This window comes from Palaemon carinicauda, chromosome 13 (assembly GCF_036898095.1).
Source record: "Palaemon carinicauda isolate YSFRI2023 chromosome 13, ASM3689809v2, whole genome shotgun sequence".
Taxonomy (NCBI): Eukaryota; Metazoa; Arthropoda; class Malacostraca; order Decapoda; family Palaemonidae; genus Palaemon; species Palaemon carinicauda.
This window is the reverse complement of record NC_090737.1, coordinates 97417488-97430975: the sequence shown is the minus strand read 5'-3', so window position 1 is coordinate 97430975 and position 13488 is coordinate 97417488. Positions and strand designations below refer to the sequence as shown.

The window sequence follows — 13488 nt, the reverse complement described above, 5'->3', positions numbered from 1 at the left end:
AGAGAGAGGGGGGTAGGGTTCTAGAGAGGAGACTACTGTAGGCAGGAGATGGGAGGGGAGGAGAAAGAGTTAAATATAATTAGTAAGAGAATTTATTTTCTCTTTGCAACTATTCTCAAAAAGCCCCTCTTTTCAAGCAATTGCTGGATAATCACCAGGCATGAAGACAAAGCAATGGAATCGTTTGATGAAATCTCTTCACGTGTGGTTGTCTCAACAGATCGAGAAGTATAGGGAGTTCCCTCGGTGCCTCTGTGAGCAGAAGTAGAAGGTCAGGAAACCATTTTTCATGATGCCACAGCGGAGCTATTAGGGTCATCGACAGATCTTGAGATGCTCTGACTTTGTTAAAAAAAAAAAATCTCCTTACTACACAGAAGGGGGGGGGGAACACATAGATGTCCATAACCTCCCATGAGTATTGGAAGGCGTCCTGCCAGAATGCCTATGGGTCTGGTACTGGAGAGCAGTACATTGGGAGCTTCCAGTTGAGGGATGTCACAAACTGGTCAATTGTTGGCAAACCTTACTACATCAAAACTTTCTTGGCTATCTGTTGTGTCAAGGACCATTCAGAGCCTGCTACCTGAGTCCTCCTGCTCATTGTCTGCCAGCATGTTCTTCTTCCCGGGCATGAACCGAGCTGAAAGAACTACCAAATTATTTTCCGTTCACCTGAGGATTTCTGCAGCCAGCTGACATAGGGGTTGTGAAAAGGTACCTCGTTGTTTATTTACTTAAGACACTACCACTGTGTTGTCACTCATCAACACCAGGGAGTGCCCTGAAAGGAGCCAATGGAAGTGCTTGAGGGCTAGAAAGGCTGCCTTCACTTCCAGGAAGTCTATGTGGCACTGCTGTTTACATTCGGACCACAGTCCAGATGCTGTGAGATGTAGCAGGTGACCCTCCAACCCTTCTTTTTGAAGCATGTGTGAAGAACAACACATCCAGGGGAGGAGAGAGAGAAGGTCTACTCCCCTGAGTAGGTTGGTATCTAGTACCCACCATCTAGGGTCTCTTTTGCCCTTGACCTACCAGTACCAGAGTACTTGGTGGGTCCAAGTGCTGAGACAAAAAGGTCTTCAGCTGCTACTGAAGAGATCTGATGAAGACAACCATTGGGAACTATCTTCTCTAGAGAAGTCAAGTGCCCCAATAGTTTTTGTCACTGATGTGCTGGCAAATTGTCAAGAAAGAGGAGGGTCTGGGCTATTTATTTCAGTCTCTTGATTCATTCCTCGAACGGTAAGATCTTATATACCAACTCCAGAGTTGGTTGCAGGAGGGACTTCTCATAATTACTACGATCCCCAGATCTTGGCAAAATGCGAAAAGTCTGTCTCGATGGAGAAGAAGTGACACTCTCGAGCCTGCCAGAATCAGCCAATCTTCTAGGTATCGAAGTAGACGAATGCCGTTCTTGTGTGCCCAGGTGGACACCAGGGTGAATAACCATGTGAACACCTCAGGTGATGTAGACAGGCCAAAACACAGCACATTGAATTGTTACATCTTGCCTCATAACGTGAATCTTGGGTACTACCTCGAGGGTGGATGAATGGGGATCTGGAAGTACACATCCTCGAGGTCTATTAATATCACTAGGTCTGACCACCTGTCTGACCATCTGGGCCGTTTCCATCATGAACGGGGTCTGATGAACGACCCCGTTCAAGATCGAGAGGTAGATAACTGTTCTCCAGCCCACAAACGCCTTTTCGACAAGAAATAAGTGACTGTAGAAGCCTAGGGACCCTTCTGGAACCTGGAGAGCATCTCTCTCTAGCATGGTCTGGACTTCAGCCCGTAGAGTCTGTTCCTTTATGGAACATCAACGGATGAAGGGTCAGAGGAGGGAGAGAGTTTGTGAGAGAGACTATGTACTTCTCTCTCAATACAGAAACTGACAAAGCTAGGTTACATGGAACATCCACCTCTGCCATCTGCACTTTAGGCATCCCCCTACCAGTGGACTGGCCGGGGGACTGCCCTCCCAAGTGGGCACATCCTCGCCTATTCCTCCTACCTTATTTGGCCTTCCTTAAGCCCCTGGGTCAAAAGGGCTGCTTGGGGACTTGAATCTGTGCAGATTGCTTTCCTTGGGAGGTCTTCTTCTTCAGTCTCTGGTTGTCAGCCGGAGAAGGTCTCTGTGGTAGAGTGCCACTAAGTGAGAGCGAGAGGTGATTGCCCTAAGGAGGGGGTAGTCTTGATTCACCTCCTCCATCTGTCAGCAACAGCCTCGATGTCCTCAATGTTGAACATTAAGGGCCATCTACGGGGATACTACTGTACGCAGTCTCATCACTTCTCTCCTTGGTACCTGCCTTTAGAATTATGAGACCACCACATCGTGGCATCTCAAAACCCTGTTGACCCACTAGTTAATAACGTTCTCCGTCAAGAACTCGAGAGTCCTGGCTCCCAAGAGGAGGAAGGCTAACAGCGCTTCCTTCCTCTGAGGGATGGAGAAATCCTCGTTCCTAACGAGATAGCCTATAATCCCCAACCAGAAATCCAAACATGAGACAGATTGCAAGGAGCATCTTGCAACCCACTCCATGTTGGCGGCATCATTCGTAGAGAAATGCACTGGCAGAGTTGCCCGTTTGGCCAAAGAGGAATTCTGGGTTAACAGTAAAATTGCCAGGTCTAATGGTAGAGGAGATGTCATTCTCTACCATCTCGTAGTACTTCCTCTGTCGGACATACCGTGGAGGAAGAAAACAAGAGGAATCCACCAAACTTAAAGATCGGGAAATTCCTGCCACCTGGGCATAAGCCTAATTCTTAGCTGATTTGACCCCCTCAGACCAAGGTAAAGCTAACTTAGTCCTGGTGGTTCTGGGCATATCTAAGGAGAGGTCTAGGACTGTGTCCTTTCCATCCATCAGAACCTGGTCCAGCTTCCCCAAATTCTTCTCTCTCTTAATGCAGGTGAGAACTAACAAAAACAGGCGATCTGCATCTTTCTGCTCTAGGGGTGATATCTTTGGGCTGGCAGACGCCAGCACCACTCTGGCTGAGTGTTCGGATCTGTCAACAAAGGGTTCTTTCTCCTCCAAGCTAACGTCCATGGTAGCCCGAGGAGGGTCGAGGTCATCAACAGAGTTCATTTTATTCGATGACTGAGCCCTTGAAGGAAGACCAATATGCTCAAGTCTTACGGAGAGAGACTGTGCAATCGAGGAACGTTCCCCTTGAGACTGACGTTCATCCATAGAAGGATAATTCATTGGTAATGTCTTTGTGTCCTTCCTTTCCTTTGGGCAGACATTAAAGCCTTCAAAAAGGGATGAACTCTCCTTCTTCTCTGCCTCCTTAGGTCTTACTCCTTTGGAGGCAGAAGGAAGACCCTCTGTCGCCTTAGCAGAGGGTTCCAACCGGCTCAATTCTATAAGCGAAACCTCGAACCCCTACTCGTATGTGGACGTACATTATCCCCCCGAGAGGGAGAGTGCTTACCTTCTGATCCCTTCTGGTCTTCTTAGGAATGACTTGGATCAAGCCTAGCCTCTCCCAGACCGGGTCTTGGTCAGCAGGAGCCTTGGTCTTCAGGTACTCTCAGTACCTAAATGAAACCTGAGGCTTTAGAGGAGGTAGAGGAGGAGGTTGCCTACCATTGCTACTGCACCTAAGGTTAGATGTGCCTTCACTCCTATGGAGGATTCCAGTGGGATGGTGGGAGTGCCAGGTGAAGGAACCTTAGGGGAACTGGTGGGCGAACCTGATATTGCCTACTTCAACGCCTTTACAAGGTCAAGAAACCAAGGGACATCCTTCCAAAACGAAATTGTTTCCAAATGAGCCCCTGCGCCAGTTTCCTTGGCATAGGACTCTAGGAGGAGTGGCATCAAGAGGAAGGAGGCAAGAAGGTGGTAGCTCACGCCCTTATCTGTGCTCTTCTTCCCTGCCGAAGTGAGCACCGTCAACTTGTCTTACTGGGAGTTCAATTTGAGAGGGAAAACCTACTTTTCTATGTGAGGGAAAGCGCTGCTCCTCTCGCAAAATCGACCTACTGAATGGCGAACGTTGCCAAAGCGAGACAAAAAGAGCGTGTTTGCTAAAGACAAAGTTTCTAGCAAGAGCATGTCTAGATGTACAGACTCGCTCGAAGGAGCAATGCACGTAGCATTAGTGTGATTCTCCTACTCGCCTTTTTCATAATAGGAAAAAGGCATGCTAATTTCCTCTCTCGTAAAGGCAAGGAAGGGCAGGCGGTTGATGCAGTCTTCCACACAAGCAGCAAATTACATTGTTCCTTATGAGACGGAAAACCTGAGGGGTCAAGCTTGTAAGAGCTTGTCCTCGCATAGCGCATAACTTATGTTGTACTCTTACAGACACATCAACGAGGGAGAGGGATTGCAGACAATCCCCTCCCACCATCACTGTCTAGCTCCGAAAAGCTGTACTCTGATGGACTAGAGCAGGACATGGATGAGTCCAATGCCCTTCCGTGGAATCCCAGGGGGGGGAAACCACTCAGGAGAAGTCCGTATCTCCCGTGGGCAAGAGGGATGATCAACCCCTTTTGCCCCTAACAACAAATCTCCTTGTAGGCGAGGAGCTTGCTGAACAGAAGCGGACGAAGGGGATCCCTCCCTCGGAAGGGAAGATTGCCCAACACTTAGTGATGAACGTCCCTCCCTCAGAAGGGAAGATTGTTTAACACTTGGAGGCAGACCTCAAGACAGCTCACTTCGTCTCCCCTCCAGACAGGTGAACCGAACCAAAAGAACGATTCCGTGAATTGCCTTTTGGACATAGCCGAAGCTGAGACCCTGGGTTAACCCTTAAGGGATCACCTGACAAGTCAGTCCAAGGAGTACTTGTCAGCAACTGATCATGCCCGGCTGCCAGAGCAGAGGGAATGTCGGGGTGAGCAGAAGCTGAGGCCAAAACAGTTGAACGGGCACGAGAGACTTTGGGTCGAAAATCTTCGGAGCCTCAGGGAGAAAAATCAACCCGTGGGGAGGATGTCTGCTCCTGTCGCGTACGCAACCGTAAGACCTCTTGCAACTTTTCCTTGCACGGAGATCCAATGAGCCCCAAGGAAGGACAAAAAAGACGAACTGCTTCATCAGAAAGAGACTCCCCTACGGTGGCGGCTGGTACTGTTTCTCTATAGGAAAACAGCGAAGGCCTCCGAGACACACAGTTGTCCCGGAGTCACATGGGCGCCACTCATAGTCGTTCTACTCCCAGGGGAGTAAGAACTAGCAGTCATTACGGGGAGACCAGGTTCCACAGAGAACAATGGCCAGGTTTCTTCCCTTTCAAGGCTGACCTTGAAAAGGAAGGATCCCTTTTCACCTTCCTCTTCTGTCTGCCATTAATCTCTTCCTCTGGGAGGGCAACCATTCCCTACACACTGTACTAGAAGACTCCTGCATGCAAGAGTGACCTCTACACGTAGTACGGAGACCGTGAGGAACCGTTTCCTCAGCGGACATGAAGGTACCGCAACAGGGCCCTTCATTCCCAGGACAGACCAGCAGTCTTGGATCTCATGGGCAATCAAAACTGAAAAAAAAGTAAAAAAGGAAAATATTTTGCTTTTTAGGCCTGTTGTATATAACAGTAAATTCTTTTTTTAGGTTTTAGTGGAGGAATGAGACAAGTCTGCACTATACAGAGTCAAAAAAAAAAAAAAATGATTGTGTTTACTGGTGCTGGTGTGAGCGGGGTGGTGGGTTACTCCCGCTATCCCCCACCGGCTAAGGTTGTTACACCTCACAAAATCTTAACGGCTGGTTTTCAGCTACCGCCGAAATAATATTTCTATGTAAAGAGCGTGAGATTTGTATCTAGTGTTGGAATAAATTTTGTTTAGTTTGTTTCATCACAATTGCCTGAGTAACAGCCAAGTATGGATTAATGGGCAATGTGAGACACCTAGGGAGCAAAGAACACTCATAAAGGAAGTTATTTGCAATATACATAAGCTGTTATTTGCATATCATGCAAATAACAAGTGATAGCCATAATTGAAACATGAGCATAGTACAGTACTACTATATACTCGATGACTTCATGCACATAGCCATTATTGTACTATATCAACTTTTGATGACCTATTTCTCTCTTCATTTATAGATTAGACTTAAGAAAATTACTTGGTGACATTCATGACTAAATGTAATGAAGCATTGAATAAATTTCCTGAAAATGAATAATATACTAAACCAAAAACATGTTTAATACACAGATTATAAGAATGAAGCATCTCATTTTAATTAATTGCAATAACCAACTCAAGTAACGGGAGTTGCATTCACCATTGAATGCAACTTGAATGATTCTTCATGTAAATCTTGAATGGTCTGTAAAATAATAAGGCTGTTGTGTATAAACAATGTTTTCATTAAAAAAAAAACAAATGAATTTCTCACCTTTATGTATTCTCATATGTATTCTGAGGTTTGTACGAGATGACAGAACCTTGCCACACATGCCACACTGACATGGATTGGGACCTGACATGTGCTTATGACGAATATGTACTTCCATGTGATTTTTTGTGGTAAAGAACTTCTGACAATGGCCACACTGATAAGGTCTGCCATTGTTATGCTGTGTGCGTTGATGTTCCCTTAATTCTACCCTGAGAAAATATTGTAAGTTTTGGTAAAGTTTAGATATTTTCATTATTTTCTTAATAATGTTTACTATTCAACAAATATTACAAATTCTTTCAAGTACTGTAATTTGCATTCTTCCTAACTATATAAACCTATGTCCTTTAATAAGAGTATAATTTCAATGGAGCTGGAATGGTCATTTAAATTTTTAACGAGGTAAACAGTTGCCTATGGAGTGGCGGGTGAGAGGTGGGGCAACCCTCACCTTAAAATTCAACTACGGCTTGCAAAGGCAGAATGACTTGAAGGACGTGGGTTTGAATAGTTAGGAAAAATACAATTTACTTCTAAAATTTTGTTATTAGTTCCTAAAAGAATACGAGCCATCATCCTTTAATAGGAAAACTACAAACTTTTAAAATAATTTGTATTTAATTGGGTTACTTCTGGCAAAGCCAGCTACGGCCAGTCGAAGAATTATAAAGGGTCTGGCAGTTAGGTATACTGAATCACCATCCCTTGTACCATATAGGTTGGTAACATGTTGCGCATGGCTGATAATTCACTCTAAATATTCTAAGCAGGACTTGTGGGGTGGATGCGGGGGGAGGGGGAAATAAACATTAAATGATTCAGGTTTGTACAGCAAGGAAATATTAAATATATACTCTCACAGCTGTGAGCTACATCACTTTTTGATTGCAGGTAGGGATTACTGGGGGATAGGTGATGGCAGGCCAATTTCTATAAAGGACTACAGGTTTGTATTAGGGAAAAATACAAATTATCTCCAAATTTGTCATTTGCTCCCATACTAACAAACATTCCATTATTTATGTGGATGACTCACTCTTAGGAGTGTGGAAGTCCTATTTCTGGCATGGACATTGGCCCAGGTTTACCTAGTACAGTATATGACTGTGGTCTAGGGAAAACCTTGACACCTCGCAAACAATACAAAGTGAGTATGATAGGAGCCTGAGCAATTCCATATGAACGTCTATGGAATTATATTCCGAGTTTATAAATAGGATATAAACAAAGAAGTTTTCCATTGCCTACCTCACGGAAAGCAATGGGGACGTGGACAGTATATCAAACTTATAACTATACTAGACTACACAAGGGAATAGATTCTTACCTGCAGAGGTTGAAGCCAACTTGCAGAGGGACCCATGGCGCTGTACCCCAAGCAAGGGGATGATGAAGAAAGGAAAATGCCAGACATACTCTCATTCATACCAGACTTAACCCGGGTAGCCAATGCCCTCAACCATCTGCTACTCGTCCAACAAGAAGCCCGAGGTACTCTTAAATCACATGTTGAGCAGCAACCACAGGACCAATAGTAAATGTATGGAGCCTCCTGTTGGTCAAGTCTTTTAGATCGTGAGCAGTGAACATAGTTTGACGTTTCCACACGCCCGCTTGTAATACTTGCAACATGGAAAAGTTATACTTGAATGGCAGGGACGTACTGATGCCCCTGACATCATGAGCTCTGAATCTTCAAGCCGGAGGAAAATCAGGGTTTGAAGCTCTTTCAATGACTTGGGTTATCCAAGATGAAATATTATTTTTTGTGATCCTCCTCATAACCCTAGCAGAACTAACATAGAGATGTTAATCGGGGCCTGGTTGCTGCAGTGCATTTAAGATATCATCTCAAACTCCTCACTGGATATAGTAACAATTGATCTAGGTCATTGGTTACAAAACCAAGGATGAGGTAACCACTGAGGCGAGACGAGGTTGGTTTCGCGAGGATGGCAAACCGCAATAAGCCTCTCTAAAACTAGACATAGGAACATCAAGCGCCGACGCTCCGAAAGCGTCGTGCGATGCTGTTCTGTCACATGATGCAGTGCGAGACTGAGCTAGGTCAAGAGGTGGAAACCCAGGAGGGGGAGCAACCGTGGATCGTAAGCCCCGGTCATGTGACCCATAAGAATCCACGTGGCGAGGACCTAGAAGAACCTTGTCCCTAACTCCTCTAGGATGGATAACACGATGAGAGCTGCGAGAACCCAGGGGTTCAGCATAGCTTTGGTCGCATGAGCGTGAAAGCTCTGCGCGACAAGAGTTTTACTCTCGATGACGAGGGTCACGAGAACCAATAGGTTCGGCATGATCACGAGAACCCCTAGGATTCGCGCAACGAGGTGAGAACTCCATGCTACGAGAACCTGAAAGTTCAACGTAGCGTCCGGCACGAGAGTCCACAGGCTCATCATAACCTGGGATGTGAGACCCCGGAGAGTCAGCGCAACAGGAAACCAAGGTTTCCCTGCCATGAGACCCCGAAGGGTCAGCGTTACAAAAGGCACGAGAGCCCGAGGGCTCAGCGTAACCTGGGTTGCGAAATCCCGAAGGGTTGGCGCAAAAACAGAGGTTCCCTGTCACGAAACCCCAAAGGATCAGTGTGATGAGAGGCATGAGAGCACAACGGCTCAGCGTAACAATCGTTACGAGATCCTGGAGGCTCAGCGTAACTGGAACTCGAAAGTTCCAAGTCGCGAGAACCCGAAACCTCAACGCAACGGAGGCCTGAAGGATTTCCAGGGTCATGAAAACCCAAAGGATCAACATGACGAGAGCTTGAAGGTTCACGATCCCGCCAGCCCAAAAGGTGATTGTCACGAGACCCAGAGGAGTAAACGTAAGGAGAACCAGCAAGTTCAAAAGGACTTCTCCTCACAGCCCGAGGAGTAGAACGTCCAGGATGGAGAGGGGTCACAAACCCTTCCACACTACGATCCTCCGGAAAGGAATGCAGAGCAGACTCCGCCCGAGCGGGAGACTTATCCAGCTCAAGAGATACCTCCTCCGCAGGGGAGGTTTGTTCTACCGAAGGAGAACATCGCATAAAACAAGGTTATCGCTCCGCCCCTGGAGAAGAGCCATAAGCGTACGAGGACCGTCGATGCCCTGAAGCGGTCTTTCTCACGAACGAGAGACTCGTTCCCTCGAAGAGGAAACCTGCCTCGGAGAAAGCTCTGCCACCATCCCTAGTGGATCAGCAAATTCCTCAGCGTCGGAAACAGACTCAGAGCCTGACCGACAGGCTGCAGTGCCTGCACCCACACAAGGAGGATCAACCTCCACGGAGGAAGGAGATGATCGCCTTCTCTCCACTCTCCTCTGAAGGAGCTCAAAGACAGCTTCCTTCGAAGGGGAACCATTTACGCCCAGCGATGGCCAAAAGGATACAAGACCCGAGAAAGAGCAGGCACTCCCTGGAGGAAGGGAAGGACCCGACTCACTAGGGGAGTCAACACCTTCGCCTATCCCACAGGGTTGACCTGGAGTCACAAGCCCAGCGCTACTGCTCAACCGTACCCCGGAGGGGCCCAGCAGAGGAGCAGCTTCGAAAAGAGATTTGGGGGTAGAAGCAGAGGCCCGGGACTTCTTCGATTTCGAGGAAGACCCCGAAAGCGAAGAATCTCGATTAGACTTTTTTCTTCTTCCTCCACCCGAACCTCTCCCACTGGGAGGCAGGCCACTCCCGACACTCAACACAGGTGTCATCCCGTGAACACCGATAGCCCCGGCAAGCCAGGTACAGGAGGCGAGGGTCGAACGACATGAAGGTACCGCAGGTGCAGCCCTCGTGACCAGGATATGTCCGCATACCGGGACAGCAAACACACTCGCCCACCTGCACAAAAGAAAAAGAGAAAGTGAATTAATAGTCAAGGCCAGTTTTTAAGTTTTTAAGTCACACCCGTTGGCTGAATAACCACTTTTGCTTTTGGCTCGGTAGAGTATAGATGTGCCGTCTCTCTCCCGTAACCTAAAAACTTGCCTTGACTATGAATTTGCTTTCTCTTTTTCTTTTGTGCAGGTGTGCGAGTGTGTTTGCTGTCCCGGTATGCGGACATGTCCTGGTCGCGAGGGCTGCACCTGCGGTACCTTCATGTCGTCCGACCCTCGCCTCCTGTGCCTGGCTTGCCGGGGCTATCGGTGTTCACGGGATGACACCTGTGTTGAGTGTCGGGAGTGGCCTGCCTCCCAGTGAGAGAGATTCGGGTGGAGGAAGAAGAAAAAGTCTAAGAGCGATTCTTCGTTTTCGGGGTCTTCCTCGAAATCGAAGAAGTCGCGGGCCTCTGCTTCTACCCACAAATCTCTTTCCGAAGCTGCTCCTCTGCTAGGCCCCTCCGCCCCTGGAGAAGAGCCATAAGCGTACGAGGACCGTCGATGCCCTGAAGCGGTCTCTCTCACAAACGAGAGACTCGTTCCCCCGAAGAGGAAACCTGCCTCGGAGAAAGCTCTGCCACCATCCCTAGTGGATCAGCAAATTCCTCAGCATCGGAAACAGACTCAGAGCCTGACCGACAGGCTGCAGTGCCTGCACCCACACAAGGAGGATCAACCTCCACGGAGGAAGGAGATGATCGCCTTCTCTCCACTCTCCTCTGAAGGAGCTCAAAGACAGCTTCCTTCGAAGGGGAACCATTTACGCCCAGCGATGGCCAAAAGGATACAAGACCCGAGAAAGAGCAGGCACTCCCTGGAGGAAGGGAAGGACCCGACTCACTAGGGGAGTCAACACCTTCGCCTATCCCACAGGGTTGACCTGGAGTCACAAGCCCAGCGCTACTGCTCAACCGTACCCCGGAGGGGCCCAGCAGAGGAGCAGCTTCGAAAAGAGATTTGGGGGTAGAAGCAGAGGCCCGGGACTTCTTCGATTTCGAGGAAGACCCTGAAAGCGAAGAATCTCGATCAGACTTTTTCTTCTTCCTCCACCCGAACCTCTTCCACTGGGAGGCAGGCCACTCCCAACACTCAACACAGGTGTCATCCCGTGTACACCGATAGCCCCGGCAAGCCAGGCACAGGAGGCGAGGGTCGGACGACATGAAGGTACCGCAGGTGCAGCCCTCGCGACCAGGACATGTCCGCATACCGGGACAGCAAACACACTCGCACACCTGCACAAAAGAAAAAGAGAAAGCGAATTAATAGTCAAGGCAAGTTTTTAAGTTACGGGAGAGAGATGGCACATCTATACTCTACCGAGCCAAAAGCAAAAGTGGTTATTCAGCCAATGGGTGTGAGTGAGCGGGTAGCCTGTCTACCCCACCCTCCACCAGCTAACTAGCGGATAGGGGTAGTTATCCCTCACTAAAATTATCTTGGCTAGTTTTCAGCGTTGCCGAAAAGTAATACCCTATAATAGTGAAGGGTTTGTATTTGCATTGGAACAAACATAAATCAAGAAGTAAGACGACCTCAAATATTAAAAATGCTAAAATTCTCGACAAACTTTTTCCAAATCAAAGACAAAATTCCTAAAACATTGCTCAAAAAATACTGTCTCATGCACTGAATTTCATAACACATACTTACTTATCTTGTTACTTTATGAAGGATAACACAAAATAATAGGTGGTAAAAATGCAAAAAGAAACACAATTAAGTACCAGCTAAAAAAAAATCTTAAGTATTATACAAAAAGCAATTTTTCCCCTTCAGATTCAGATGACTGACTCTTCACTACACAGATTAATTAAAGTATTTAGATTCCTAATTAACTGATAAAATCAATTATTCATCACTTTTACATGAAATTAGTTTTTAAAAAGTCCATCAAGTAAAAGTACAAACATACCTATTATAAAACATTTCTTTACAAACACGGCACTGCCTGGGACCAGCTTTCCTTTTGTTTCCCTCATCTGCTCCATCCTCAGCAGGGCAGCTGTCATCTCCTTCATCATCACTGGAAATAGTTTATTGTTTTGAAGAAATGTATAAACCACTAAACATTTTGATTTACCATTCAACTCACAACAAATGACCATTGGTACTTTCTCAAAAGGCTTAAACAAAATTATAGGAAGTTTCAAAAAGAGCAAAAGATCTTCCAATTAGGTCTTAATTTTTTTTCATTACAAATTTTCTTATATATTTTGTCTCTTAACTCATTCCCCACAGGAACCCTACTAACCAATCCTCATCATCTTCGTCCACTACATCGTTATGGGAAGAATGTGTACTATTTGTTTCAGGTTCTGGAATAGGAGGATCATCAATGTCCTCTTCTTGGAGTGCAGTGTATCTACTTGGGTGGTTACGATGGCGGACAGGCCTTCTTAATGGTTCCTGATTTAATGCTGACTCTAGATTTTCACGAACTTTGTTTCGACTTCCTCGTGGCCTTCCTCTACGTTTTACGGTTGCCGTTTCATCCTCTTTGTCCTCCTGAAGTAATAATACTATTAATAGATGATTCAACATATACCATTGCACTTAAGCATGAAGAGCATCAAAATCATCAATACTATACTGGATCAATTTAAAAGTAGTTTGTTAAATTGTATAGTACTGTATACGGTATTCAAAAACTGTTATATCAAGTAAAAATGGAAACCAACTGCAATAGTTACTAATATTTCTTACCTGGGTCAGGCTAGCTTGCTGACTTAACCTTGATGTTCTAGAACAATTTCTACTACCAGAAAGACGTCCCCGTCCACGTGCATTCTAGAAAACAGACGTCTTATTAACTATATTAACAACAATTGAGCTCTTCAGAAAATTTTGGGTTTCATTCACCTTTCAATTAAGGAACAATTATATCCATATCAATTACCTGGAGAATAAATTATTGTTTTCAAAGCTTGACTTATACCAACGAGGTAGCAATGAAAATTAAAAGGTAGCGCATGCTAAGTATTCCAGTATTGATAGTGAGGTCAAAAGAAAAGGCCAGGAATAACAGGAGAATATTGAGCTTTTATTAGTACGTATGGGCCAGGCTGTAAGAAAAGTGAAGAAGAGCGGAATGAGTTCTGGAATGAATTAACTAGGTGTGTAGAAGGACTGGGTAGAAGGGATTATGTAGTTGTCATGGGTGACTTAAATGCTGGAGTGGGCGCTAGAGAGGTAGAAGGTGTCATTG

The 13488-nt window shown here is 46.2% G+C and overlaps 2 protein-coding genes across 6 annotated transcripts in view; one reads left to right on the top strand and one right to left on the bottom strand.

Annotated features, from left to right (window-relative positions):
- LOC137652339 (E3 ubiquitin-protein ligase CHIP-like) overlaps nt 1-13488 on the top strand; it is a 335562-nt gene that overhangs the window by 186889 nt on the left and 135185 nt on the right. The gene's annotated exons all lie outside the window — the stretch shown is intronic.
- LOC137652337 (zinc finger protein 37-like) overlaps nt 1-13488 on the bottom strand; it is a 72272-nt gene that overhangs the window by 30887 nt on the left and 27897 nt on the right. For all 4 annotated transcript variants that reach the window (XM_068385681.1, XM_068385683.1, XM_068385682.1 and 1 more), the window contains exons 6-9: nt 12987-13070; nt 12535-12788; nt 12196-12306; nt 6396-6607 (exon numbers count right to left, since the gene is read on the bottom strand). In XM_068385681.1, coding sequence (XP_068241782.1) covers nt 6396-6607; nt 12196-12306; nt 12535-12788; nt 12987-13070 — 661 coding nt within the window. The remainder of the gene's footprint in view (nt 1-6395; nt 6608-12195; nt 12307-12534; nt 12789-12986; nt 13071-13488) is intronic.